Below are 27,866 nucleotides of genomic sequence, written 5' to 3'. Positions count from 1 at the left end.
AAAACCGCAACGCACTTCAATCCGATTAAGGTGGTTCCCAAGGTCTTTGCTGGTGGTTTGTTTATGTTTGGAATGAATTTTCTCGCCCCCAACGAAAAGAACAGGTACGATTTGTGATTGACAGCAAAGGTTGCTTTGCTCTGTCCCTGGCATGTGGTTTATTATTAAAGGTTAAAGGTAGCTACTTTCTCGAGGAGCTTGCACAAAGATGGCAACAAAACATTCACCGATGGCCACGGGCAGGTTGATGGCAGGACGAAGCACGGACGAAACAACACTCACACTTTAGCCAGAGTGCACTTCTTTTCCCGTGCTGCTGCTGGCGAGAGTTTATCTAACGAAGCCTCACAAACCACTTGTTCAATTTTGCCACCAGCGGAGCGAGTCCGGTGTCCGCTCGGCACGTTTCCGCCAGACGCTCGCCAATGCCACACACAATCACACGCACGGGCGGATGTACGGTCTGCTTCTGCTGATTCTTTCTGGACAGCCGCTGCCCAAGCCAATGTGTGCCGTGTGCGGACCTGTGCGGATCCGACCAACCGACGCGGATCAGGAGTCGCTCAGCACTGACTGAAGCCGTACGTACCACGAAACCGCCGTCTTGCGAGTGCCGCGCGAATATCAGTACGAATGATATTCCGGCATCCCATGCCGTTCGCTCGTCGATGAGAACGAGGCGCGAGTGGTCGCGAAGAGCGCTCGATCCAGAGTGTTCCTGCGTCGGCGCCAAAGGAGGCCAAAAGCCAGACTTGAATTTTTGGTTTTCATGGCGGCAAAAAGTGCGACGAAGTGAACCTACGGGAGATAAGGGGGTGTACTAAGCGATTAGCTATTTTAATAAACGAAGGAAAAGCTCGTCCGATGGGCCGGCAGACAGCGGTGCGGTTGGCAGTAAGGCGGCCACAAACAAAGCGCCGGGGACAAGAACTCGCGAGAGAGAAGGCAAAGTTTTTTCAATTAATCCCAGTGAGATGTGTGTGTTTTACTGCGTTGCTGCTGACCACATGTTTCCGGGAGCAATTTGCAAGATTGCGCCAAAAACAGCTGAGACGAATTCAATTAAAACCACATCTGTGGAGAAGATTTGGCGGGGGTCGTGTGATATCATTTCCATGTCTGTGCTTCTGTTTTTTTTATCTCTTTCGTCTTCAGAGAACGAGAGATTGATGGACGGAAAGGTTATGAAGCTATCACGGAGAGATCAAGCAAGGGTAATTCGGTGGATATAAATCACAAAAAGAAAAGAAAACCAAAAGTTAAAGTTGATTTACATACAAACATCTGTGCCAGCATAGAAAGTAAGTTTTCGCATTTTCCATTTATTTCGTTCATTCATCATTTTGCAAATTGAAGGATTTGAATTTTTTGAAATTTTACAAATTTCTGACTCGTTAGGATTTGCAGTTTTGTTTCTGTTCTAGTTAGGCTTCTAGGCATAAAAACACGAGTAGTAGAACTTCACCTCCTCCACTCCGATGGCGATTGAAAATGTTGCGTAATATGTTCTGTGAATAGTTGAGATTTCTTTTTTCTCGATAAATTAATTTATTAGAAAACGTGTTTTCTAGTGATTTAATGTCTCTGTTGTGGATAACTTTGATGAATTGCCTGATGGTTGTTAAAAAAAGAAACAATAGGTAAGCTGACTATCACAAACCAAGCTGTTCCTATCTAAGCCGCTACATACCGCTCGGGAATTGATGTGGTGGACACTTCTCAAAAGGTCCGGTTGTGCTTTGGAATTGCCTGATCTAATAAATATGCTTATAACAATATGACGTTCGCGTGTGCGTGCTTTTTTTTGGTAGTGTGTGGGGGTTTTTAGATGCTATATATATTTTTTTCTTTTAAATATTGAATGTATCACTGTGATGTTCTTTTTCTGTCGCTTCCATTAATCGTTTGTTAAGAACTGTAAAATTTGTGCATAATTGTCCACCTTAAATGTTACCCTAAAAGCAACAAGTTACTGTGCGTGTAACTGCCACGGCCCCAACCTCGGAAGCCTACCGATACTTACGACTAAACTTGTGGTATATGATTGTGAAATCAGTGAACCGCGTCGGTTCGTACGTGATTCATTAACTCTAACTCGCCTCTTCCCATCCATCACCTACGGCTTTCCCCCCTCCATAAAATGATCGTGTCGCTGTGGCAGCTTTCGAGTCGTTTCGGGCCATAGTAAATGTTAAGCGGAAACTGTCGGGTTTGTAGAAATAAACCTTTCGCACGGGCGGGAATTTCATTTTACAATTGTTTTCTAAGCCTGTTAGTCGTCGTCTCGACGATCGATCTGTTTGCTTCATCAATACACCCAGGAATAGGAAGATGTAAGTTTAACTTTGGAATGAAGAGGTTGAACCGGTCTGCTGTACGCAGCATGAGTCGGAAGTTTGGGAATTTCAATCGGATAACAAGCAAAGACTAGAAAGGCTAACTCTCCTGCACACCTGTTCTGTTCCATTTTCTTACGGTAAAATTACGTTTATCGTACGGCCTTGTACATAGTCCTTCCACAATCCTCCCCCGATTCGCTGCATTTCTGTACCGATTTCTTTCGTTTTCTTAATTTATCCCCCTCATTTCGCTAAAAACTTGTGAAAAATCTACGCGCGAGTAAAAGGGAAAAAGCACTTGATTTCGTTTCATATTTGACGGACTTGCGTTAATGTTTAGCTTTCTGTGTTTTGTTTTGCAACAGTTCTCTTTGTAGTCACACCTTACGTACCAGATCCTACACGGTTTTTTTTCATCGATTTGGTATTGCGTGGCCTCATCGGCAACCAATGTCTCCATTATTATTTTCTCATATCACAATCGAAAGGTCATGCGTTGCAGTATTCGTATCGCTTTACACCCCCTCCTATTTGGTGTGAGAAGCTACCTTCGAACCTTACGTCGATCACAATTACATCAAAATTGAATTTTGTCAATGAGATTTGTAATTTGTTTTTTGGAATAAATGACTAGAATTTCCACGAGAAAGATAGAGCAGAGGATGAGAAAAAGAACGGTTACGTGTGTAAGAAACACACACACAGCTTCGGTTCGGAAATCGAATCGGCTATTTGGAACTATAGAAATCCACCTAACAGGAAACCCTTCGTCGAATGGGTGAATGAAACAGTTTTTTTCGGCGTTTCGAAAAACATTTCTAGCAGTATAGCATCGTTGTACCAAAATCGTCTTGTAAGTACAAAACCGACAAAGAAACATATTTCCATCTTAACCGATATGAAATGAATTGACTATAATTTATCGCACAAAACAACTCTTATGGAACTATCGGACTTAACTGGTTTAAAACGACCATCCACGATGGGATTATTATTAATACCCTTGATTAGTCGGTTCTAGGATCGGTTATACGTTGAACACGAGTATCGTACGCAAAAAAAAGCCCAATGGGCGTGGAAGTGTACATAATAATGATACCAGCAAACAAATGATCCACACGAAGCATTTTAACACACACACATACATTTAAAGGACATAATTTAACAGAAAACGTTTACAAACAGCTTGGAATAAATCCAACAAAAAAAAGGATCTTCTAACGAAAATATTGACAGAACTTATGCAACCATAATTTAGCAACTAAAACATAACGAGTATCAAATAAATAAACCGCTCCCATCGTACCCTAAGCACCCCCGCGTTTTAGTAAAGCCAGTTTGATCGTTGCTCTCGTTCGCGAGACGACTTCACCATACTCCCGATTGGGGGTTTTTTCTTCATCGGTGAGAGGCGCGCCGAGCTTTTCGATTCACCGACACCGACGCGGGAGGAGGACTCGGGCAGGCCGGAAGTGCGTGCTCCAAGTGGTAGACGACTCTCCACTCGCCGGTAGAAAGGATCGAGCCGGATCAGTTCCTTGTTGGCACCGCCTGGTGCCATGGATGGCAGTGCCTTGAGAAAACCGTGCGTCCCGACGGGAATGGGCGGTGCCGGCGGCACGCTGGTGGAACACCCGGTGTATAGGAATGGCATCTGCTGCGTGAGATTGGTGTGCAGCGTCAGCACCGACTCGAGATCGGCTTCACTCGCCTGCTGCAGGAAGTCGTCGAACAGCTTGATCGGTAGCATACCGACGATGTCGAACACGTCCACGTACGCTTCCGTTTCCTTGTTGTAGAGATGCAGGTAGTCGCCGAGCTGCTTGGCCACCATGGCGCCCCGGTCCTTGCCGAGGGCTTTGTTACCGAAGTTTCGAAAGAAGAACGGCGTTTTCATATGCGCACCAACGCGATAGAGAAACTTCATTATCAGCTCCTCGTGGCTGTGCTTCGGTTCGGACGAGAGCCGCTTCAGGATGTACTCGAGGTAATAGCCGAAGGCGCGACGTGCCTGCAGGATGCTCATCTCGTGCCCATTCTCGATCAGCTTACGCACCTGCAGCCGCAACCGCTTCGCCTCGTCCAGACACTTGGGGGCGGCGTGCTTTGGTCCGATCGTTATCGGGAGAGAGCTCTCTAGGGCACGCTCGTACTTTTGAATCCGGTGCACGATGCGGTTCTCCGTTTCGCTGCCGGGAGGGAAAAGTTGCGCGTGCAGCATCTGATTGTAATTGTGCGGTATGATCATCAGATAGGTGCCACTGCTCGACGAGGTAATGGCCGACGTTGGAATGCCGGTGACCGGGTCCAGTAGGGAACCGTACCGAGTCATACTGTCGCTCGTAGGGAAGATCCGCACGAATCCACCCCGCCGTTCGTACTGCGAGCGGGCAAAGCGTACGATTTTAAGCTCCTCGGCCGTCAACGCACTGAGCGTCGTTTGCAGCTTCCCACCGTCTCCTTTGCCCCCCTGTTGTGTACCACCGGGACCACCCGCTCCACCACCACCACCACCTCCGGCATCCTTCCGTCCCGCGGTGTGCACGAAATCGGCCGAATTAACACGCCGGTATGGTGTGGAGAGATTGCGAATCTTCTGACCCTTGCTGTCGTAGCATGCCTTCTGCAGCGGACTGATCGCCGGAATACCCACCATCGTAAGCAGGTCGGTCAGCATCGAGGCCTTCACCTTTGTGTCGAGCGGCGTATCGCAGCCGAGGGAGGGCGAGAGGTTTACCTCCAGCAGCCACGGTTTCAGCACATCGTCGATCAGGATGTCGAAGCCGTACAGCTCGAAGCAGTTGCCGGTGTGCGGCACGAACATCCGGCACGCGGACACGATCGGTTGCGTGCAGGAGAAGATCGCCTTGATGATCAGATCCTCGATCGCGAGCATCAGCTGCTCGGTGTTGCAACCCTGGCTGCGGAGGTGCCTCAACAGCGCACTCAGCGTCCACTTGTGCCCGACGTCCTCCTCGCCCGCGTTGCTCGACCGGATGTAGTCGGTGTGGTACTTGTTGATGCTGTAGTTGCACAGGTGCATGCACGGGTTCCAAAGGTTCTCCGCCGTCCGGTCGTACTTTACCGTCGCCAGCCGGACCAGACCCTCCTCATAGATGTAGATGATGAGCGGATCGAACGAGGTGACCGCGACGTAGATGCGAATGTCGCACTTGTGCCCATCGATGCAGAGCGGATCGGAGATGTACTTGGCCACCACGACCTGCTCGAACGACGATATCTGATCCGGCTGTACGATTTGCGCCATACGCGGTTCCAAAAAAGAAACAAACGATTAGAAGCCAGCTAAAAGATCGCAGCCGTTTATACGAACCGAATTCACTATGAAAATGCCGCGTCCTCGACTGGATGCTACCGGCTTCACGATCCATGGCCCACGGCATTTGTTATGAGCCGCGATCAACTCCTTGTAGTCCTGCGGCAATAGAAACGATTGTGGTACGATGTCGAAATGCTTATAGCCCCGCAAATGCTGCATGCGCTCGATGTTCTTGTACAGGCGATCTTTGCGCGTCAGCTCGTAAGATCTAAAATAACATGCAAACAGTTGAATCAATAAATGTAATAGGTATTCGAAACGACGATTAATTTTCGGCTTACCGTGGAAAATGATTCACTCGCTGGTACGGGGCTAAATTTCGCAGGATATCCGGCTTCAGATGGATCCCTGTCCAGAGCAGATTGAAATCGTTACACTCCGGCCCACTCTCGCCCATTCCGTGTGCGTTGAGAATCTTCCGAAGCAGCCGCGTTTCGGTATTGATAAACTTGTAGCAGATATTCAGCTGCGCCGCCGGCATCTCCGTCTTCGTTACCGCCTGTTGGTTCTCCTTGTTCTCTTCCTTGCATTTCCGGTGTCCTCCAACGAGCGCTTTCTTGTCCGACAACGTACTACTTCCGACGGCCAGCGATGGCTCGGACTTGGACGTGGGCATGTCCGTGTCCGGCATCTCATCCCCGGAGCTACCCTTGACGCTCGTCATCGACGCGTTACTGAGCGAACTGGACGAGGAGGACGATTCGAGCTGTCGTTTCTTCGACTGATTCGAACGAGACGATCCATCCGCCACCTTTGCACCCTTCTTCGCCTTTACTGGGCTCACCTCGTCCTGCGAGGTTACCCCATTATCCGTCTCCTCCTCATCATCCTCGTCTCCTTCCTCTCCCGCCCCCTCTATATCATCATCATCGTCATCGTCGCCGGCTCCGTCGTGACGATCGATACTACTGTGCGCGTTCTCCCGATCGTCCGCTTCATCGTCATCCTCATCGCCCTCCTCTTCCCCCTCATCGCCCTCCTCTTCGTCGTCCTCGTTGCTGGTAGTGGTGCTGCTTCGGCTCGGTACGCTGCCGCGTGTCTTCCGCTGAACGTTGAAATTCTTCGGCAGTGGCAATGGTGTGTTCGTGGCAGTGGGTGACGATTTGTGGCCACTCTTCGGATCGCCACTGACGGAGCCTCGTTTCAGACGCGTGGATCCTCCATTCGAGGTGGCATTGGTGGATGCATTCGAGGCAGTGGAGTCTGTTGATGGTTCCGCTACTGGGCTGCCTCCGGGAGAAAGATCTCCGCCGCCGTTTTCCGAAGTCACAGGTGACAGAGCGTGTGTTCGAAACACTAGAACGGCGTCTTTACCTCCCGGTGGACCTCCGGTGACCCACGGGTTGGGTGTGATAGGGGTGATTTTTTTGGCACTAAAAGAACGAAACAAAATGCATATAAACAGTTAGTTGGAATGTTGTGCCAAAGATGGCGTAAGCTAGACAGTTCTTTGAGGAAACTAATTTATCAATGCAAAGGAAAACTATGCCAACGAAATGAAAAAAAAAACAAAATGAATGGTTTCCCTATAGCTTCAAGAAATTGTAAAGCTCAGGAAAACTTGTACTCAGATCCAAGCGTATGCCTGACACACACCCCTTTTTTGACATGAGGGATTGATTTTAATGACTTATTATATGAGTTTTTGAACGATTCACGTCCCACAATTCCCTTCGAAACAGTGGGTTTGCACATAAACCCATTCTGTTTATCCCCATTACGGACGGCAGCTCCCCGCTATACTTACTTTTGTGAGTGATTTAATCGCGGCTTGTCGGTTATAGGCATAACGAATAAATCCAAACTGGAGTACCCGTTTAGTTTCCGCCTGCAAGTATAAATAAACCATAGAAAGAAAAAAAATGTACGTTAGTAACGACGTTCCTGTAGGAATACCCCGGGGTTCCTCCTTCCAAAATTCACCCCTTTCCGCCCACTGCTCTAGCGTTATCGAAAAATTCATAATCAATTCATAACTCTTAATGTCCCATAGCATTTGATACCACCCTTTCAATGCTTCTATCGCAAACCGATAGGCGGATTGAATGAATTATGAAAAACTTCCGCCCAGGGCCAGCAAGTAACCCCGTTGACAAAACCGCGTTGTGGTTGTTAAACAAAACAGCCCAAAACCAGTACCCTCTCCCCAGGCCAAAACCTGTCCCCATAATGGGCAATAAATTTGATTCGATTAGTCCTGTACGGTACTAGTGGTATACGTCCTCAGTATACTCGCAAAAGGAATCGTTGGTTTTAGAATCGTATGTATGCACAAAGTGATTTTATAGGAACGGAGAATATCCATCCAATCCTCACTTTTTCTAACATAAATCTAAATATAAGATGTTAGAAAACAAAATGAACATAATTTTGATTTATTGAAGATGTTAATTTTACACTACTATCCAAAAGCGGATTAGCATCTTTGCAATTTATCATTACATTTTCTCCTTGTGTTGTAACACCATCTCCTTGATGATGATGTTTTGACTGAGGCAAGAATTCGGGTCAACAATTTCACGTGCCAACTGCTCCCGGATTCTCATCTTGCCCGGCACGTGCTTCTTCTTCGCTCTCGTAAACAGTTTCACCACAAAGTGTCACCGGACTAGTAGACAACACCACGTCACATCGGAGTCCGAACACGTTCAAACGCTGATACGCTCAGTATATTGCTTCAATATCCTTCAGGAAAACGCTAGGACTGGCAATCGTGCCAACCACTTCTGCACCGTAACGCGTTCACTAATCGACTGTGACTGGCGAGTCCGATGCGTTACGGCTATAGGCGATCTCCTCTTGCCTCCTGCTTGCACCGCTCCACCGTTTGTAAACCGGCGGGACTCGCAGGACACGCTTCGTTCTCCACACACCAGCCCCGGTTGCCCTGGAACGCTTCCTCCGGTTGTTACAACGGCGTGGCGTGAATATCGGAATGCGTGTCCCGAGCTTCAGAACCATCGCGGGGACACCACACCGGTGGCGGTTCGGTTGTTTGGACGCCACCGTTGTACTTTTAGCTTCCCTCCTCATGCGCGTGATCCATGTAAATGACGGGCCGTCAGGAAGCCGTTACAAACAACCCTCATACCCTCATCCCCGGCAACCAAACGTCTTGCACATCCCTCCAAACAACAAGTCTCGAAAGAAACTGCTCCAAGCAACAATTACACCACAAGCACCACCACCGCTACCATCAATAACATCTACTTCCTTTGCGAGAAAAAAAAACATCCAATGGAAAAGTGTGCGGTTTGGCGTTTGCCTTTCCGTTTTGTAAGGCGTACGAAATGGGGAGCTTCCTTCCGGGGGCGCTAGGCACATTCTTTACTCCCTCCACGGGCCCTAGGGCACAGCCGGGGACAGGTTAATTCAGGTCACGACATGGCGTCGGTAGACCGTCAACATTACTGTCATACTGTGGTTCTCGCCATGTGCAATGCCACCGACGAACGGATCACGATTGTTCGGCAAGATAAAGGGAAAATGTTTAATTGAGTTTGAATGGAAAGACATTCTGAGGAATTGCAGTGTGGCAAAAAAAACTCTATTAAAAAGTCTCGACGTCTACCAGGATTACGCAAGAGGTGGTAGGGGGGGCGATAGTTAGAAGGAAGACAAGAACACTTCATTAGGATAACATTGGTTCAATTTTAATTAAACAACCATTCTGAACGGATTGTTTGAATGCCTTTAAATGTTATTATTTTATTGAAAATTCAACTAAACGAATCCACATTTCCAATCCTACCATCAAGTAAGTAAATATTTTTCAAATTGAAAAACATATACTTATAATGATGTAAAGGGCTAAATAGGGATGTATAGAACGGGAAGGAATTTTGCATATTTTTGGGCAAATCCTATTTTTGCTCTCTATTTTTTGGAATATTGGTTAATGGTTTATAACCATGGTAACTATATATGTTTAAGACTAAAAATATCTTAATTGACAACAAATAATTGACAAATTTTCTCAAAACTCTCTACTTTTGTGAATGGATAAGAGGAATATAGGCACATTAGTTATGGATACCCAAATAAACATGGCCTAAATCGAAACTTAGCACTATGAGATAGAAATATTTAAAGCGATAGTTATGGTGTTTTGAATATCACATCTCACATTTCATTATTTGTTCAAAACTAAAACGATCCATCGAACGACAAAACCCAAACAGAAACTACGACCACAATCAACTAAAGGTAAGCCACCTCAAACTCAACTCCGACGGGGATGGTAACCAGCTGTTGATGGCTTTATAAGGTTCGCTTTTGAATCGAAACCGGCCTTCGTAAGCCCATCGTGGAACGGGTGAGCCGCTTGTGGATTTCAACCAAATCTGGCAAGGCCGGCCCCGTCTGATGGCGAAAAAAAAGGAGATCACGAGGTAGCAGTAGGCGGGTAAAGATAGAAGGAAAAAGGTAAATGACGATAGAGAAAGATAGAAAGTGTTTTCCAACAAGGGCCAGCCTACTACGTATAGCTTTTGGGCTCATAAATCTATCCCGGGGGTACATGCATGATTCATGCGCGATATTGCTCAGTGAACCTACTGTCAAATATGCTAACAAAACCACGTACCAACACAAGTACCAGGTGGCATAGGACGATTTTAAGGTGTTATTTTTCCATGAGTATTCTACCATCGATTCAAGCTCGGTTAACTTTTTAACCAAAACGAAACAAAACACAGAACACATACTTATACAAGCTGAGTCGCTGGAAGTTGTTCATGTTCACAGATGCCCTCCTGTGGGGACGCCGCTAGCGAAGTGGAGCCTTTTTCTCCCTCGGCACGAAGGGCTCCCTGTGGTGGTTAAAAGTACGGTCTGGTGGCGATGTTGTCCATCGATGGAATTAGCGGCAAAAACGTACACCGGCTCCACTTTCCAGTTGAGGCTCGTTTGAAGGCAGCGAAATTGCACAGATGACGACGAAGATTAAGCGACAACGATGTTGCCATATTTGGTGCTGTACGCGACGCAACATGGTTTTTTTTTTACTTCTCCGGAGTCAGCACATTCCACTTCGGAGGTGGTTTTGAAGTATAACCGGACCGACAGTGGGACAAGACGCAACGTACAAGGTCGTTCCCGAGGAACGTTGGTTTTCACTTGTGGTTCGCTTGCCTTCCTTTAATCACTGACAACACTTACGAAGTTTACCAGATGTTTGCAACGCACCGACAAAAAGCACAACGAGTGAATTATATCTTTGCTCGTTTTACGAGTACTTAATAAAAATCCAATCAATCGACCGGCGAAACTGCAACTGGTTCACAACTTTTGGATGCACTTTCCTGCCGACCTTCCAAACGGGAACCTTATTTCACGACGTATCCGAAGTGCAACACCGAACCACAACCATTATAGGTTTTAGTTTTATTTGCAGCTTATCATTTAACTCAACCTGTCACCTGTTTTCGGCGGAAGGTTCTTTCAAGTCAAGTTCTTCCCGAGCACTTGCTCCTATTGCGCACCTGACCCTAATAACAGTTGCTAAACACGCTGTAACGTCGACACCTTGTCTAGGCAAACTTTAACAGAGTACGACCGAAAAACACAACCACAACAGTTAGCCCGTCGTAGGTAAATCTGACTCCTGATGGACAAATTCCGTTCCGCACCGAATTCGGTGATGGCCTCCGGGTTCGCCTTCTGGTGCCTCTTCTGCCTGCGAGCTAACCTAATTCTTCATCGACCGATGGGGCACGACCGTTCCCGGGACAGGCCGGCGCGTACTTCCCGAAGCAAAGAGTGCATTTTCTTCCTTCCACCACGAGCCTCTCCTCGTCCCCGATGGACAATCCAACAACCCAAGTGCACCCGAACGGCACGAGCGCGGGAATAACAACCGGGAACAACACGCCCACCACGGACACTTTTTCCACACCTACCTCGGGTGTCGGCTCGGAAAGGCCTTCCGGAAGGTGCGCTCTAGATAAGAATGCAATACCGTGTACCCCCTTCGTGCTCCGCCCGACACCCCGCCGAACAGTTCGCCCCTTTTGAGCGGGGAAGCCCAAAAACCAAACACCATCCCGGTTACCATAACAAACACCCCCAAGGGAGGACCACTCTGGATGGCGGTTAGTACCGAGTAAGCAACCAGGCCGCGTTGCAGCACCAAGGAGACGCAAATGTTTGAAATTTGTAATACCTCTCCAGCCACAGTGGAGGGGGTGACTAACGACGATCGGAAATATGTGCGAAACTTCGCAAGACACAAGTGTCAACAAAATACGCTATCCCCACGTGGATGCACTATTTGTGGTTATTAGCAGGACGGGTGGACGACAAATAACATAAAAACCGCCTAAACATCTTCCGCCTCACCCCCTCCCTCCCACGTGCTGATTTGTTTGTCCTCGATGCGAAGGATTTAAACTAGGTTTTCCACACAAAAGGTTGGAGAACTCTGCTACAAACACGCACACCGAGGCACGCCGGCTCCTTTTTCGGCGCACTTCACGACTACCATAAAACCATTCATAAAAATAAACAATCGGTTGCAATCGAGACCGGCGGGTGTGGGGAGGGTAGGAGGGCTCGGAGTATCGGTGGCATCAATTTTGGGCTGTTGATTTACCACCCTCGTGGTAAAACGTTCGTCGCGTCGTATTTGGGTGCATTTTGTTTTTGTTTTTTTTTTTGAGTCGCCGAAGTTTTACACTAATCGGGCTGGAGAACCGATTGCTCCTGAGAATTCTGAGGAAAAAATGTGTACTAAAATTTTTCTTAAAAGTTGATGTGCACCACAAATTTCTATGGCCAAAGAATTCATTTTGTGACATTAAACAATGAAGACGGTAGACGATACAATAGAGGAATGATTTTGAAATTTTCCAGAAAAACGTCAAGAAATTTGGCTTAAACAAGAATTGCCTTTCCTTAAATTAAATTTCCTCGTGGAAAAATGTCCCTTACTTACCCGCAAACAATGAACTCTTCGTGGATCCCAGAAGCGACGAGACCGGGACACAATCTCGATCAGGGCATTTTATCGATCGCGTTGTTTGGAGCTGCGGACGAAAGAACGATAAAAAAATATTCACAACTAGATCGCGCTACTGAAAGTGATTTATTTCGACACCTCGGAGCAGTGGAAGTGGTTAATTTGGCAGATTGCCGGTTTGTTTTCCGTCCAGGTATTTGTCGTTTTCCTTCGTGGTGACTGAAAGCGATCGATCGACAGTTTTACATTTATTTTTTTTCCTGCTTTCGGTTTGGGATTGGTGCTTAATTATGTGAATATTTTATTCACGAGCTTCTAATCTACGGCGGCCGAAAATCGAATACATCATATGAACGGAATGCGCGAAAAGGAGGAAAACCACGGCAGTGGCTGTTAATTGGCCAACAATCGATCGGTGTAATTAACTTGCACTTGATTTCGAAATTGTTTTCTTATTTTTATATTTCATTTTTTGACAAGTACACGATATGCCAAGAAAGGGAATTAAATTATATAAATCGAAACATTTTATCTTATACTATCATTGGATATGAGTCACTTATAATTTCATTAGATTTAAAACTACAAAAAATGTATTCGCTAATGCATTTAATTATTTACCATGCCTCTAGTTGTTACTCGGTTTACTTTTACTTCCTGAAAGCTCCGCTTTTGGCCTGATTTTCTTCGAATCAATTAATTTTCATCCGCCAAGAAGTGCAAAAAGAGAGAGAGCGAACGCTATTTATAGCTTTACGATGTCAACACTCATTAGACGTTGGGCTTTTATCGGAACTTCCACATCACATCATTTGATGGCAGTTTTCTTTATCGCACACCATTTCCGCCATCGCAGTGGCGATTAATCATCACACTTTTAGCGGAAAAGACGCACGCTGAGGTGACACACTTGATTGAGCCTCTAGCCGTTAAGTCGTCCTTTTGATGAAGAGAAGAGAACTACGAGCTCGTCGCAGTCGAGCCACGAGATGCATGAGTGAAACGAGGTCTGTACATTGCTGTGCTTTCGATTAATCATGTCTTTAGTTTCGTTTTTTTGCTTCCAGCATATTCTAGCGGTGTAAACTAGCGGAAATTGACAGTTGATGTGTACATCAACGGGTCCAGGCCACTATCGTTTTGAAAAAAAATGCCGATTTTTTTCCGCGCAGGAAAACTTTAGAACAACAAACTAAAATTGCAACAACTTAAACAGAAACAAATATTAAAAAATAATGCCATAAACAAGAACAAAAAATTAATGTAAAATTCTCAAATCATCGACTTTTTGTTTTTAAAATGAAAATATGGATTACCACGCGTAAACAATATCTGGTAAAAAATTGTTGCATTGTTACACCAGAACAAGACAGCTTAAACAAAAACCAAAAACTACCCACCAAAAGCTACTTAGCATTTTCCACATGGGTTTGACATTTTGTGGCAAGTTTTATTTCTTCCTTTCCTCTCGCGTGATGACAAGCGAGACAAATAAAGCAAAGTGAAACTCAAATTGCACAGAAAGTTTTTCAGCAAACCACTAGCAGAGCATTTACCGAGTGTAGCGGGGTCCCTCTTCCCCTGTGTCGACCGCCGGTCTAGGTTTAGTGGCGCTTTTCCCTGGCGACATTTGGAAGCGAGCCCGCCGCCGGAGAATGGAAAAATGTTTGTCGTGTGCTTTCCTTTCGTGCGATTTTCTTCTCTCTACGTTCCACGACCAGGCGCGACATTCAGGGCTCTTCGAAAGACGCCATTGGTGGCGCTGGTTGGACGGATATGACAAATTAAATCAATTTAACGTCAGCCTAATTGGTGCCTCTCTTTTAACTTACGCCGTTGGACCAGTTGGTGGTTTCACACTTTGGGCGGGGAGGCGCGGAAAGGGTGAATTATGACTAAATGTCAGCACGATAGTTTGCTTTACCGTACGTCAAAGCAATCATAATGAAGAAAGGATATTTTGATGCGATGTTCTTTGGAATACACTATGAAATGTTTGAGACAGACACAATAAGCCAATGTTATGCATCACGACAAACGATAAGATGAAGGTGGTGTAAAAGGAGATGATTAGAAGCAAGAGGAAGGTGATGATAAACAAATTATTTGTAAATGATATTAATTCTCATTCAAATATCAAACACGTGAAGTTTTATTACCTCGATCTGATCTTGAATAATTGACCGCGAAGATCGACTTCATCAGACACACGGCTCGGTGAGTCAATGTTTGAAAATACATGCGTGTAAATAATAGACTGGTAAATGAGCGATGAAACGCGTTTGTTTAAATTTAGCCCGCAGCAAATGTGCTAACAAACACGCTGCTTCCGCCCGAAGATGCACTCCGGAGAACTTTCCAAGAAGAAAGTCGAGAATGGAAGCCAGCTGCCTTTCGCTTTGTGTTTCACGGTTCGGTCTCGATCTTCATTGGCTCAAGAACTGCTCGATCCCGAACGGGAAAACGTTCGATAGCATCGTTTAAGAGACGCACGTACGCACGTTTATCTTTTGTCTGCTTCGAGTCGAATACGTTTTTTCATTAACTTCCACGTCCGGCCGGCAATACGGCCCTTGACGGAACGGAATTCCAGAGCCCCCTTCGTTGCCTATTATTAGACGTTCGGACGGGCACGATCGCACGATCGAGCACACCCGGATGGCGCACGCCGGTATTCGAGTGCCCGTAAATCAAAGACTAACTTGTGGTCGAAAGCGAGACGAATAAAGCCATCCCGTTAAGGTGAAGTCATCGTCGCATGTTTTTTTGTTTTTGTGAACTTACCAATTCTGTGCCAAATGCTTGAGAAAAAAAAAATCGGGATCTGCCATTCCCGAGTTTGCCGGACGCATTTGTCGCGCCCTTCAAAAATAAAAAAAATAAAGTAAAAGAACGGCACCATGAACGAATGCAGCAAGAAACCGCGAAAAGTGCGCGACATGCGCCGGTGCATACCTAATTACCCGGCGAACGATCGACGACAGCGAAACCCGCCAGTCTGTTGGGCGAACCCCCTTTCGGAATGTGCCGTTTGACAAAACAAAAAAGACTGTTCTCCACCGATCAACGGTTGATTGCTTCGCGATTTCCGTTCCATGTTTTATAGCGCGTTTTTTAAGGAGTTTCCCGGTAAGCGAAACCTTATCCAGCGAACGAAGTTTGCAAGGCGAAGGTATGAGTCAGCGATGAAGAATTATTTTTCGGGACCTCCACGCAAGGCCCCTGGGGCCTTTTTTCCGCCTATATCTAACGTTCAGAGGATGATAGAATGGTAAAGCACCGGAAGTTTGTATTGTAAAACACAACGAGGCTTGAACCAAAATTATGGTAACCAATCCCCGACAACACGATATCCATACAATGACAGGATGCGATTTTGAGTGAGCAAAATAAGGTTTGAGCTAACATTCTAACGGACAGTTTTAACTCTCGTTCGATAAAATTACGATCAACCTCATTCCGATCAATCATGCTTGATTGATTCGTATTATTTTTATAAATATATCACGAGTTCCGGGTTCCAAGAAATGGTTTCAAAAACACATCCTTAAGGCTTGTCAAATATGGGGATTTATTTTTCACACACCAATTCTTCAATTTTCACCATCGCGATTGCATTTCCAAGGCCCGAAAATAGATACTCCAACTTTCGCGCACAAACTTACAACCTGTCAAACGTAATAGTACTTCCCGCTCGCAAACCAGAATAGACATAAGTCCGCATCGATATGAGGGAAAGGCACTGGCGCTTCACGCTTGCCGATTTTCCCGCTGCGGAAGCTTCCATTTTCGATGGTTGCAGTGTAAATTCATCATGCCGACGATTTGGGCGATGTTTCCCTTAAGAAGCACCCACTTGAACACTTCTGTGCCCGCAAATTTGTAGGCTAATTCAATTGAGCGGTCCCCCGGCCGGAGGGGAACATTTCGCCCGCCCCGGCATCCGCTGCAGGACATCCTGCAATCTGGCAACCTGCCATCCATCAACCAGAGCAAGGCTCAGGGGCTGTCCGATGCACACGACGTTGTAATGCAATTTTGCTTCCCACCATCGGAAGCCAGTTTCCCTTAGCTGACGTGTTAAAATGTGCTCCATCAAACGACGCCGAAAGTCGAGCCGGAGGGGTAACGGAACTGCACCTGAACCCTGGGCAGGATCCACTTATCTTAGGCACGAATCGTTTACGGGTAAACTCTTGCGCCTGCACCGGCTCGTCTATCAATAACTTATCAAGCGGTATCGATTCACCGACATCGGGACTTGGAAAGCATGCTTCGAGCCCTCGAGGAAGATTGAAAGGTTACGATTTGGGAAAATGGTTTCACTCCACGACAGGAAGGCCCGTGAGAGAGGCGACCTAACGACTCGAGACCGAGGGTGAACTTACATGCCAGGTGGATTTTATATTGCACTGGAAAATGGTTTCCTCTGCTGCTCATACGCTCCAACAACATTGACACTAAATTTAAGACAGGTCCAGCGCTGAAGAGGTCTCCTTCATGTAGGCGCAGCATAATAGAGGGACATAAATTCATATGGGAGCATACATACACATTCGGGAGCTCAAAACACGCAAAACACCCAAGCAACATAGTTATGCAATGTACGTACATATGTAGCTCGCAAATCCGAGGCCCATCTCTTTTCCTTTTTTTTATAAATCCAATTTCAACTCCAAACGCGCGTCCCGTTCGAGCTGATTGGTATCATTCCGATACTGCGGTAAAACGCATTTAAACGTGACACGAACTGCATGTGCATCAGGCCGGGAGAAAGGGAACCAATCATTGGGGCGAAAATTGGCCAGCAGGCAAACGACAAGCGTGCGAGCCTTTCGAGTGCATCGGATGCATCGGATGGGCGAGCAAAACGGTGGGAGGGGGATGGCAGGATTTGGTGAAAAGCATATTATTTTCCCATCCGACAGCGGAAAGGCAATTCAAAAGTTCCGGCCACGTACCTTCCATGCAGGAAGTATTTTTCCGACCATGAAACGGATAGGTGTTGGAATCATCATTATTCATAGGTGAAAAATTGCATAAGGAGCATTATATGTAGATGTTAGCATTATAACAAAATGTGAACAAAAGTAGGAGTATCAAAATAAGAACCAAATACACAGCCTTTTCAAATTTTAAATTTTTTTGTTTGAAATTTTTTGATCAACTTTAAAACCAACCGTATATTTTAATATTTTGAAAGCATAAACATGCCATACTGTCATTCGTCAACAACATAAGCTCGTATGGTGGGATGATGTTCATTGGAAAAATGTTGATTTTCATTTTCCACCCAAAACCGCCGGAACGAGCTGACCGATTACTTAATCACAACGGACCTCACGGCCGAAGTGCGGGGCCAAATGGTGGTCGCGCTTTCTAAAGCCGCTTGTAACTCCGCGTTACATTGCCTGTTTAACGTGTCCGTTACTGTTTGAAGTGGTCCAAAAACATCATCACCCCTCAATCAGCCCCAACCGTGTGTGTATGTATTTTTAATGCATTTTTCTGACACCCCCAGTAGCAAAGACATGGGGGGAAAATAATCCAAAACCCAAGTTCAACAGAAATGAACGACGGAGGGACAATTTTCTTCGTTTAAAGCATTGCACATCGTAACAAAAAAAAACACTAACTAAAGCTATTAGCTATTACCCACAAAACGCGCCCACTCACTCGAAAGTGGGTGAAAATATGGTCACGGTTCAAGGGTTCCGGAGTGGCGTAAAGGGTTTTCCACCGCAAGTGTTTGTGGCCTCTAGCGTACAGTGAGTCTAAAATGAATTAAACAACCATTGCAGCCACAAAAAGAGATCGGAATGTTTAAGTTTCATCAACATTTGTAGGTTTCCTTTTGGGCAAGGAGCGTTAGAGATGGTTTAAGTTCAATAAAAATCATACAGTCTGAAGTGAGAGATATTAACGCAAAAACTCGTTCCACGTGTTCGTTCGGGTAAAGTTCACCAGGGTTTGATTTAGTGCCAACCAATAAACCGAAATAATTAGCCTCGCATGTTACCATGTTAATCATTCCATCACGATCACCAATAATTGGCCGGTTCGGAAAGATCGCCATTCTTCTTTAACGTTCATTTGCCAGACAAATGATCGTGATCGGTTCCCTCGAGGTTACGCCATCGTTATCATGCAATGCTATGTGGATCTCTGATGGATTGGTCTGCAATTTTACTATTCTTTATTTACAATAGACGTCGACATTTATTTCCAACCATCGATTAAGTAATACAATGGACGCATGTCATAAATGAAAAAAAAATTCCCCCTTTATGAGTTTCGCATATGCGATTTGGTGGCCAAATATTTGTCTGTCAAAATGACGCAAGCCGTAGTGGAAAACGTGTATTGCATTCGTTCATCGGAATCTGGCCGCGGGCCCGTTCGCCAGAGAGAAAAAAAAGCAAGCCACACTCCATCCAGCGCGCGTAAACAAAACCCGGCGAGCGAAACCACCCCACGTGTGGCGGGCGTAAATCGGCGGCATGACATTAACCCTCCTCCCCCTCCCCTTCTCCTTCTTTTGGCCATTAGATGCGCAACGCCGCAGCCGCGACCGCCGATGATTGGAGATGTCTTATGAGCCATGCAATGATCGCTACAATCGTAAACGATCGCAATCGCCTGGTGCCGTTTGGTGGCGCGCCTGGGAGAGAATCGGAAATAATGGTACACTATTAAATGCACGAAATGCGTCCGGAACCGGCAATTCGGAGTGCGCTATTTATTCGCGACAATGGTGATACACTGGCGGGCGTATTGAGAGAACTTGAGAGAAGTGATATAAGTTTTACCCTTATGTCTATGACTAGTATATCCCGGTGTGTTTTGTAAGATTTAAACCCAATAGTTCGTAAAAGTCGCAGCAGTTTGAGAAAAAATAAATTATTATTCGTAAATCCAAGATCCGGTCCTAGAATCCGATGGAATACAACACAAAGTTACATTATGGGTAATATCATAAAACATACCAAAAATGCTAAAATAATAATAAGTTGATCAGAAGCACTGCAAGGGGTAAAATAAATGAAAGTAGTACGTAATTCATTATGTTTAAAAAAATTTTTTTCAACGTTTTTTCAGTTTCATTTTTAAAAGTTATTTATCAATTTCAAATCAAAATACAACACAACACAAATATGAGTGTATAAGATTAACAAATATGAGTGTATGGAAGTTTTTTAGAAATTAATGGTGACATTTTAAGAAGGTTGATGTCAAACCAGCTCGTTCATAATCTTCACTAAAACAATACCATCATTGTAGAAACCACCCATTGAGTTTAGCTTAAGACATCATAAACATACCAGCAAACAATCGTAAACAATAAAAAAAACAACCCATCCCATGTTAGCATTATATCCGCGTAAACACTCGAAGTGAAAACCAAACAGATGACTAAAGCATCAAACTCACGTAATGTGTTTGTCACAATTTGTTTTTTATATCCTCCCCCAAAATGCTGCTCATCGGACACTTTCGCTCAGCACTGTAAGCTAAACAATTTTTAAGTAGCCTCAAACGAGGCCAAAGGGTTTGTTCAGCGAATTACCACCAAGCGTAACACTTCCGCCACACGCAGGGGACTGTGAATGTGATGGGTTATGTCGGGGTGCCAGCGTGCGTCCAACAGCGAACACATGCCCGCCTCGGAGTCGGATGCCATCGGTTAAAATCATTACAAACAGCTTGTCGGTACTTTCTTATCGCGCACCAGAATAACGTGGCGTCGATTAAAATTGCAGATGGTCGCAACTAGCTGGAGAGGGAGTTTGTTTTCCTTTCTTCCATCACTTCGAAGCAGTCCACGGTGACTGGAAGATAGGGTATGCGATCGATCGATTATGTTATTACGTTCAGTTGTCTCTCCCTCGAAGGACCCCCTTGTTTCTGCTTTGCTTTTCAAACCCCAACCCGAAGAGATTGACGCTAGACATGCAAATACTCCACCAACCAACCATCCGAAGTCGTTGTCTTCCGAAGCACTGAAGGTGACATCGGTGGATAATTGTTTGGTGGCCGCGCCGGTCGCATTGGTTTGGATTATCGGATTATGCAGGTCACCGGGCGTCGATTTTCGTTTACAAATGCAAATGGGTCATGGAGAGGAACGGTTTTCTTTATGTCGCCGCGGCGAGTTTCCACTGCGCCCAAGAATTGGAGGCACTCCAAAAGAAATCCTCCAGCCCAAGACAGAAGAAGTTTGTGCTAAGGAAAGAAAAAAACAACAAATCAAATAAACAAAAGGGAAAAATGATTATTAAGCGCTTCGATGTAAAAATTGGGGCGTGGAATTTTGCAGATAATGTTACTCTCCTCGCGAGCGAATAAAAACTTTGTGACCTCCCGTAAAGCAAACGAGGGGCCCCGGTTTTTGGATAGTGATACCCTGTACAGGTATGTCCTGGCGTTCGCTGGTGCCATAACACTATCACTTTATGGATGTAGCACCTGGCGCAACCATAACAGCCACGCAGACATACGAGTTACCACCCACTCCCCAGCCGGTTTATGATGTTACAATTTTTATCCTATTATTTTATGATGCTACCTACCGAAGCGCAGTTAAAGTTGCGGTGGAAAGAAAAACAAAACCAACATTGTCATCCTTTTGCCTTACGACCAACACTTCCTTCCGCAAACATCCGAAAAATGTGCTGCTCTTATAAATAATCCGCAGTGTCGAGTGTTTCCTGATCGGTTTCTTCCGTGCCGAGCTTGTTTTCATTCTACATATTTGTTTAATGCACATGACGATAACCGCCAGTGTCTGTCGTCCACTGAAACTTACCCGGACGGTAATTTAGCATGATTATGACGCCCCGGGGGTGAGCGGAGATAATACGGGTCATATTTACATGCCGGCCGGTCGTTCGTGCGTCGCCAAAGTGGCGAGAAGTAATTGACCCTTGTTTTTGGTAGGAATAAATTAGCAAGCAACATTTTCCTGCCAAAGTTGGGAGAAAGAATCAGGGGAGAGGGACCCATGGTGTTGATTTTCCTGGCAAATTATATATTTCAGTGCATGCATTCGCATTCTTTTCGACATGCTGATGTCGGTCAATTATCAAAGGATAAAGAAATTCGCAATTCACAAGTGGGAACATAAGCCACTCTACGAAACGATTCTTCAAAAGTTTACCTCTTCAAAGTAATGCAAAAGTTAAATGAAAACAATACACAACAGAATAAGGAACAACTACAAACACTGGATGGTAGCAAGATACTCCTCCTTTAGGTTACAAAGCCTGAAGGTAGGGAAACCTAGCATTAACTAGCGAAGGTTTGGGGAAACTCAGACTGAAAACTTTACACATTAGAAAAAAGGCTTAAAGCAAGCGAACAAAAAACACGAAACATTGACCCCTTTTCCCAACTGCAACTTCACAACATGGGAAAGGGTTCTGTTAATTGTTTTCTGTTGCGCCGTCGAGCCCCCCTTCTCAATCGTTCCTATGGCTTCTGGAGTTGAGTTTGGCTCGGAAAAATAATTGTCCAAATTAATCGTACAGCAAGCCGATGGCGCCACCAGAAAGCCGGAAGTGGCACAAACGAAGAAGGTCGGGAAAGCCAAAGGATATCGTGTTTTGCGTCATCGGACTGGGGTTTCTTCTTCGTCTTTGTCTGGTTGTTTGTTACTTTTAGTTTCAACACTTTGCATTGGTAGCCTCCTAACCCGAACATTCCGCGCTGGGAAAACTATCGTTGTCCCCATTTGGCCGGCCCTGAGTCCTTCCGGCAGTAATCTGGGAGCATCTTTACGAGTGTGCTTTATCGAAAGCGGGAAATCGCGGGGAAAACTTTGTTGGCGTAGGTTGCGATTCAGGTCGGTACCATTCGGATTCGGAGTGCAACCATATTTATGTTGTGAAGAAGCATCAAACATTGTCCTTCGTGAGGCTTTGGATTAGCATACGTTAGCACCGGTAAACATGCATCCAGAACGCGGCAAATAAAACGAACCGGGAAAATGAGTGTGCTCCTGCGGGACCTACACCAGTGCTCGGGGTGCGAGGTTCATTGGAACACTTCTGGGATACGAAATAAAAATAGTGTAAGGACATAAAAACGACTTCATAAACCCTTATGATATATGTTGTGACATTCGACGGGCACCGCTCGCAGGCAGTGTATGTTAATAATGTTTGCTAGTGTATTTTTGTGACACTATCGACACGACAGAATGAAAGAACCCCCCTACAGCGTCACCACGAATACTCTGCATTCCGGCACAGCTCGATCCCTTCCGCCACAACAAACATCGAGACGCACATTTTCTTTTATCACCTTAATGGCAAATTGACGTGCACGTCCACGAAAATGGTCCCGATGGTTTCGATAGGCCTTCCATTTGGAGATGGGGTCCTTCGTGTCCTCATTCTTTTCCTTCAAACACCGCTCCCATGGTGGCAGATCGATTGATTGTGACGCAGAAACTAAGATGGAAATGTCGTTATCGTTCGATTGTGTTTTTTTGTGGATTTGTTTTTGTTCGAAACTCGCCACTCGGCCGCTTCAGGAAATATTGAATGACCTTGCCGGAGGTGGTTGTCCTTCGGACCCTAGGAACCGAACATGGCGCTAATGGCTTGACCGGTAGCAAGTCAGTTACTGAAAGGATACACCGAGTATTAGTGCAGGTTTCCTTTCGCTTGTTGTGGTGAGTGAGTCATCCTGGGTTGCAGGTAGGTGAATAGTGTTGACAGGGGAGACTGCAATAAGAAGGCACCCTGCTTGACCGACGCGGGAAACTTGTCACTAGAAAATGTTGACGACAGCTTAACTCCATCACAATCGCAATGTCTTTTTTCGGCACGAAAAGCGAAGGTGCGTGATGGCCAAGTCAGCACGCAAATGAAGATAGTTATGAAAATTACCAGCATTATGCAGGAGCATTATTTCTACAAGATAAACAATTTCACCCAAAGCCGAAAACATTTGAGACAGAAACGATTTTATTAAACCGCTAACCATTAATTCTATTCAACAATAGCTTCTTATTATTCCTATCTTTCAATACTGATCTTAATATCACAAATATACTGTAACTATGTTTAAAGGATATCATATGGGTAGACTGTGCAGACTTTTAGTATTGTACACGATATAACAAAACAAAAGTCAAATCTTTTTTCAAAAAGGCATGATAAGTTTAGTGTAGCCCGAAGTAGTTGAAGTCTGGTTTATACATACATACATGGTTTTATACTAAACTTGATTTGTTTAGTCACTAAAAAAAAATCACACGAAAAAGATACAAAGCAAAAACAGAACGCCAAACACGTGTCTCCAACCAAAACGAAAAAAGAAGATGACCACGTCAGATAAAGTCCAAGGACAAGCGGACCAAACACAACCGTAGCGCACTAACCAGCGCTTGAGCACGAGCCAAACTGCCATCCTTTCACGTGTGCCTTCTCGCCGGACTTACTGATATCCTGCGGCGCCGGGGAAAGAAGGAAGATAAATAAAGGCCGATGCAGTTTTAATGCGTATCGATTTTCGGTCCGACCGCACCGGTTTCCGGTAAATTAGCCACACGTTCGGCCTCCGGGGTGCGCTTTGATCCCGACTTAGCAAGGAGGGGTTGATCTAGGAAGGGTACATATTTCCGCTGGATTACGTAGAAAATAACCGAATCCCTCCTGGGAGCCACTTGTCACCGAAAATTGACATCTGGAAGCCAGCTCAAGCGGTGGACGTGTGTTTATGGAGCTTAATCAGAATTTGAACTCGCTGGGGTAACAACCTCCAGGACAGTTTTGGAGGCGCTTGGTTTGGTTAGTCTTCCATGCGAATAGTGCCGTCCAGTCGAGGTGACTAATGTGTCCCGAACACGGCACGTGATTCGCGTTCTTGTTAAAAACGGATAGAGTTTTAATTTTCCGAATCACCACATCCGTTTCGCATTTTACTGCGACAACGTTCGCTAACGAGAACTTCCACACCGGGCCAAACAGGATGGAAATAATGGCATACCATAAAACGTACCTTTAAAGGAAGCGCAAAGGGAAGGTTCGAAGTTCTTTAAAGAATTTTCCGCCCCCTCCACCGGGGTGAAAACACAAACACACACACACAGTTATGCCGGGGTGGAAAAATGACATCATAATCCGGTGCACGGGTGCTTTGAAATTGTTGAATCGACAACAAACGGACCCGGCACCGGAAGAATGTTAGTGTCATTCCGGTATCTGCCGACAGCGGGCGCCCGGGGTGAAAGTTTTGCGTCGAACCTTAGACGCTCGCAAGACTCGGCCCCATGCACGCGATACTTGGCGAAGAAACTGTCGTTGTGGACAAGCCGCAGAATTTGCTCATTAATAAAAACAAAGTCAGACCAGCGGATCGTGAGGACAGGGCAGAAAGGTACCCATGTAGGCCAATAATAAGTTGATTGCCGCCTGCCCAAGCTAGACTTTATACTACCGTGGAATGCTTCTCTTTTTTATCTTTTTTTTTGTATGGCAAAACGTTTCTATCCTTTCCTAAAATCACCCGGATCCACCAGCGGGAGCGTGCATTAGTTTGCTACATTTAATTATTTTTGCGTGAAAAAGCAATTCCTGTCCATAGGGAATGGATGCCACCCACTTCAGTATTCCGTATCCTTCCGGTTTTCCGAACACGCCGCTCCCGGTTAACTCTGACAGTTCTGACGTAGGTATTCGTAGGCAGTGGAGCAGCTTGCGTTTTAGTATTTCTATCATTGGTACGAAGGGAATCGTCATTTTCTTTTTTCTTTGCGAAAGGACCTGTTGAGGCGCTTTCTTGTGCATGCCAGCAACGTTAACCATGCCGTCACTGATTGATGTTTAATTTTAATAGGCTTTGGTGCGATTGATTGGCCCCAATTATTGGAGGATATAGGGCCAACAAATTGTTTTTTTTTCCCGGTGATAGTTTATGCTGAAGTTTTATTTTCTTCAACCTACCCCTCGTCATACCTGGCCTATAGAATAAAAAAGGTGGTAAAGAATCAATTTAAAAAAAAAGTTCTTGATCGTTAATGCTACATAGCGCAAAGAGTTGTTCACACTTTCAGTGATTTAATTTAGCTGATTATATTACTAAAGGTAGAAAACTAAAACATATACCTCAGACCAACGGTTTGCCAATGCCTACATTTTTACACGTGTGTGACCAAACCCTGGGAAATTGAGCATTCATATTCATCATACCTTATTATGCATCAAAGAAAACCAATATCAAATCGATCGAGGTCAATATCGGCCCCCAACGTGTCGCTTGCGGTACGTGAAACTATGATTGGCCAGCTATGGTAAAGGGGATGTAACACACAAATTGACTAACCATTTTGGCATCTCATCGATGGTAGATTTACCGGAGTCGTAACGAAGTAAACAACCGACCCATGGTGCCGTTTCGGTTGCTAGAGTTGCTGGTTACAGTGTTAACGTTCTTTGCATGCTCTGCACATGGCCTCATGCATTGTATGTTTTGGATGCGTGCAGTTGGCTAATCGATTGGTTTTTTTGTGAAACTGGGGTTGGGAGAGATTGGCCATGCCCTGTAACGTTGGATATTTTACCACTTAAGCTTATTTTTTTGCAAAATGGTTGTACAGTGTGAGTGGATAATATAATTTTGTTTTTGATTGATCCCATTTTAATATTCGTTTAGAATAAAAAAATGTACAAACGTACGACTACATGGGAACTAGCTAAAGTAAGGCATTAGCTCGCGTTTGTGATTGCTGTATTTACAAACACCAACCACTGCGGCTTATCAAACAGAAGCATGCTACTTACGATAAGGAACCTTTCCCTTGCGATTTATTCTGCGAGTTTGGTGATTAGGCTGCTGCTGCTGAATTTAGTGTTTATTGAATGAAAACCTTTCGCAAATTTTGCCGATTGATTTGATTCCTTTCAACACCGCATACACGTACACAAATACACGAGAAATTGATCACAGTGATCACACAGCCACAACTAATTTGGGTTCTTGTATGTCTAAAAAGGATACGATTTAGGTAAATAATAATTTCTAAAAGGGTGCGATAAGAAATTTTCTGGTTTAAAATAAATCACATTTGGTTTCCACTCACGGCCGACTGCATGGATAGGGCTACAAATTTAGTTCCTTCCGGCGCTTCCGGTACTGCCTGCACTAGCACACGGACACGGACGCACACAGAGGTTGCTGCTGCATTCGGTTCACTGCAGATTTTCCGGCACGACGGCAATCCTCTCGCTCGTTCGCCGTATAGAGTCTGCAGTCTACAGCACGAAGAGCAGAGGCTGGGAAAAGTGTCTCAACTACCCAACGGCGAAAAGTGTTAACAACTAGGTGTTTGTGAGGGTCCCCGGCCGAACGGAGCTATCGCTACGAGGATGCATCCTTGTTGCTAAGATGGTTCAAGGCAACGCACACTTTGCGTACGGAAATATTTGATACAACCATGACCCCAAAAAGAGTTGGGGAAATATTTCATCCAACATTTGCAGTGAAATAAGGCTTTTTGATTTTTTTTTCTACAATCAGTTGAGCCCCTGCCGTTCGCCTTTGGTGTGGCAGGACGACGTAAAGATTACGTACACAAAAGCAGGTGTGTAAGGACAAACACAAACACACCACGGCAATGACCGTGCCCCTGGCGAGGAAAAAAGTACCATCGTAGGCTGGCACTGTTCGAGCCGGGAAGGGAATTGTAAAGTTTTCTTCCGCTAGTATTCTTCCATTCCATGCAGCCCTCTTCAAGGGTGTAGTAGCTCGTTTTTTTTTTTGTTTTTGTTAACTGGAGAAAGGTTGACTAATTTGTTGCGGCACGAACAAACTAGTATAATAGTCTTCACGCATCGATTGATGTTCGAATCGTGATAGTTTTTGGTGAAAGGTTCCATTCACAAAACAAGCCAAATAAATAAAAATGTATGTTTTACGGCGCCGCTTTCCCGATCACTATCTACTGGTAGGTACATACTAAAACACAAAGCACAACAAACGGCCCAAGTCAAGGGAAGCCCGGACACCGGAACAGGGACAAACTAACAAGGAGTCCACGGCGGACAGACGAACAGACGACGTGAGGTGCGAGACCACGAGATCCGCACCGATCAGATGTTTACCGCGTACTGAGATGGAGTAGCGAGAACCGACGATAGATTCGTGGTCAACGTGCTCCGTGGACTTCAGGTGAGAGACAAACACGTTTCCTTGGAAATGACAGCTACTTGTTTACCAATTTATT

The 27,866-nt window shown here is 45.3% G+C and overlaps 1 protein-coding gene across 2 annotated transcripts; it reads right to left on the bottom strand.

The window, feature by feature from the left end:
• Positions 1-1,358: 1,358 nt before the first annotated feature.
• LOC131272003 (tubulin polyglutamylase TTLL5) lies at positions 1,359-27,739 on the bottom strand. Of its 2 annotated transcripts, XM_058273605.1 has the most exons (7): positions 27,600-27,739; positions 26,425-26,628; positions 12,614-12,704; positions 7,427-7,507; positions 5,961-7,052; positions 5,674-5,887; positions 1,359-5,589 (listed from the first exon to the last, which is right to left on the bottom strand). In XM_058273605.1, exons 4-7 carry the CDS (start codon positions 7,465-7,467, stop codon positions 3,664-3,666), a joined length of 3,273 nt encoding a protein of 1,090 aa, XP_058129588.1. In that variant the 5' UTR covers positions 7,468-7,507; positions 12,614-12,704; positions 26,425-26,628; positions 27,600-27,739; the 3' UTR covers positions 1,359-3,663. The 2 variants fall into 2 exon arrangements, with proteins under 2 accessions (XP_058129588.1, XP_058129589.1); XM_058273606.1 differs by lacking the exons at positions 12,614-12,704; positions 26,425-26,628; positions 27,600-27,739 and adding an exon at positions 10,386-10,417 and having other exon boundaries at positions 1,359-4,799; positions 4,845-5,589.
• Positions 27,740-27,866: the final 127 nt, after the last annotated feature.

The sequence above is a fragment of the Anopheles coustani genome, chromosome 3 (genome assembly GCF_943734705.1).
Source record: "Anopheles coustani chromosome 3, idAnoCousDA_361_x.2, whole genome shotgun sequence".
Lineage (NCBI taxonomy): Eukaryota > Metazoa > Arthropoda > Insecta > Diptera > Culicidae > Anopheles > Anopheles coustani.
Note: the sequence above shows the minus strand (reverse complement) of the source record. Positions and strands in the feature narration are given on the sequence as shown.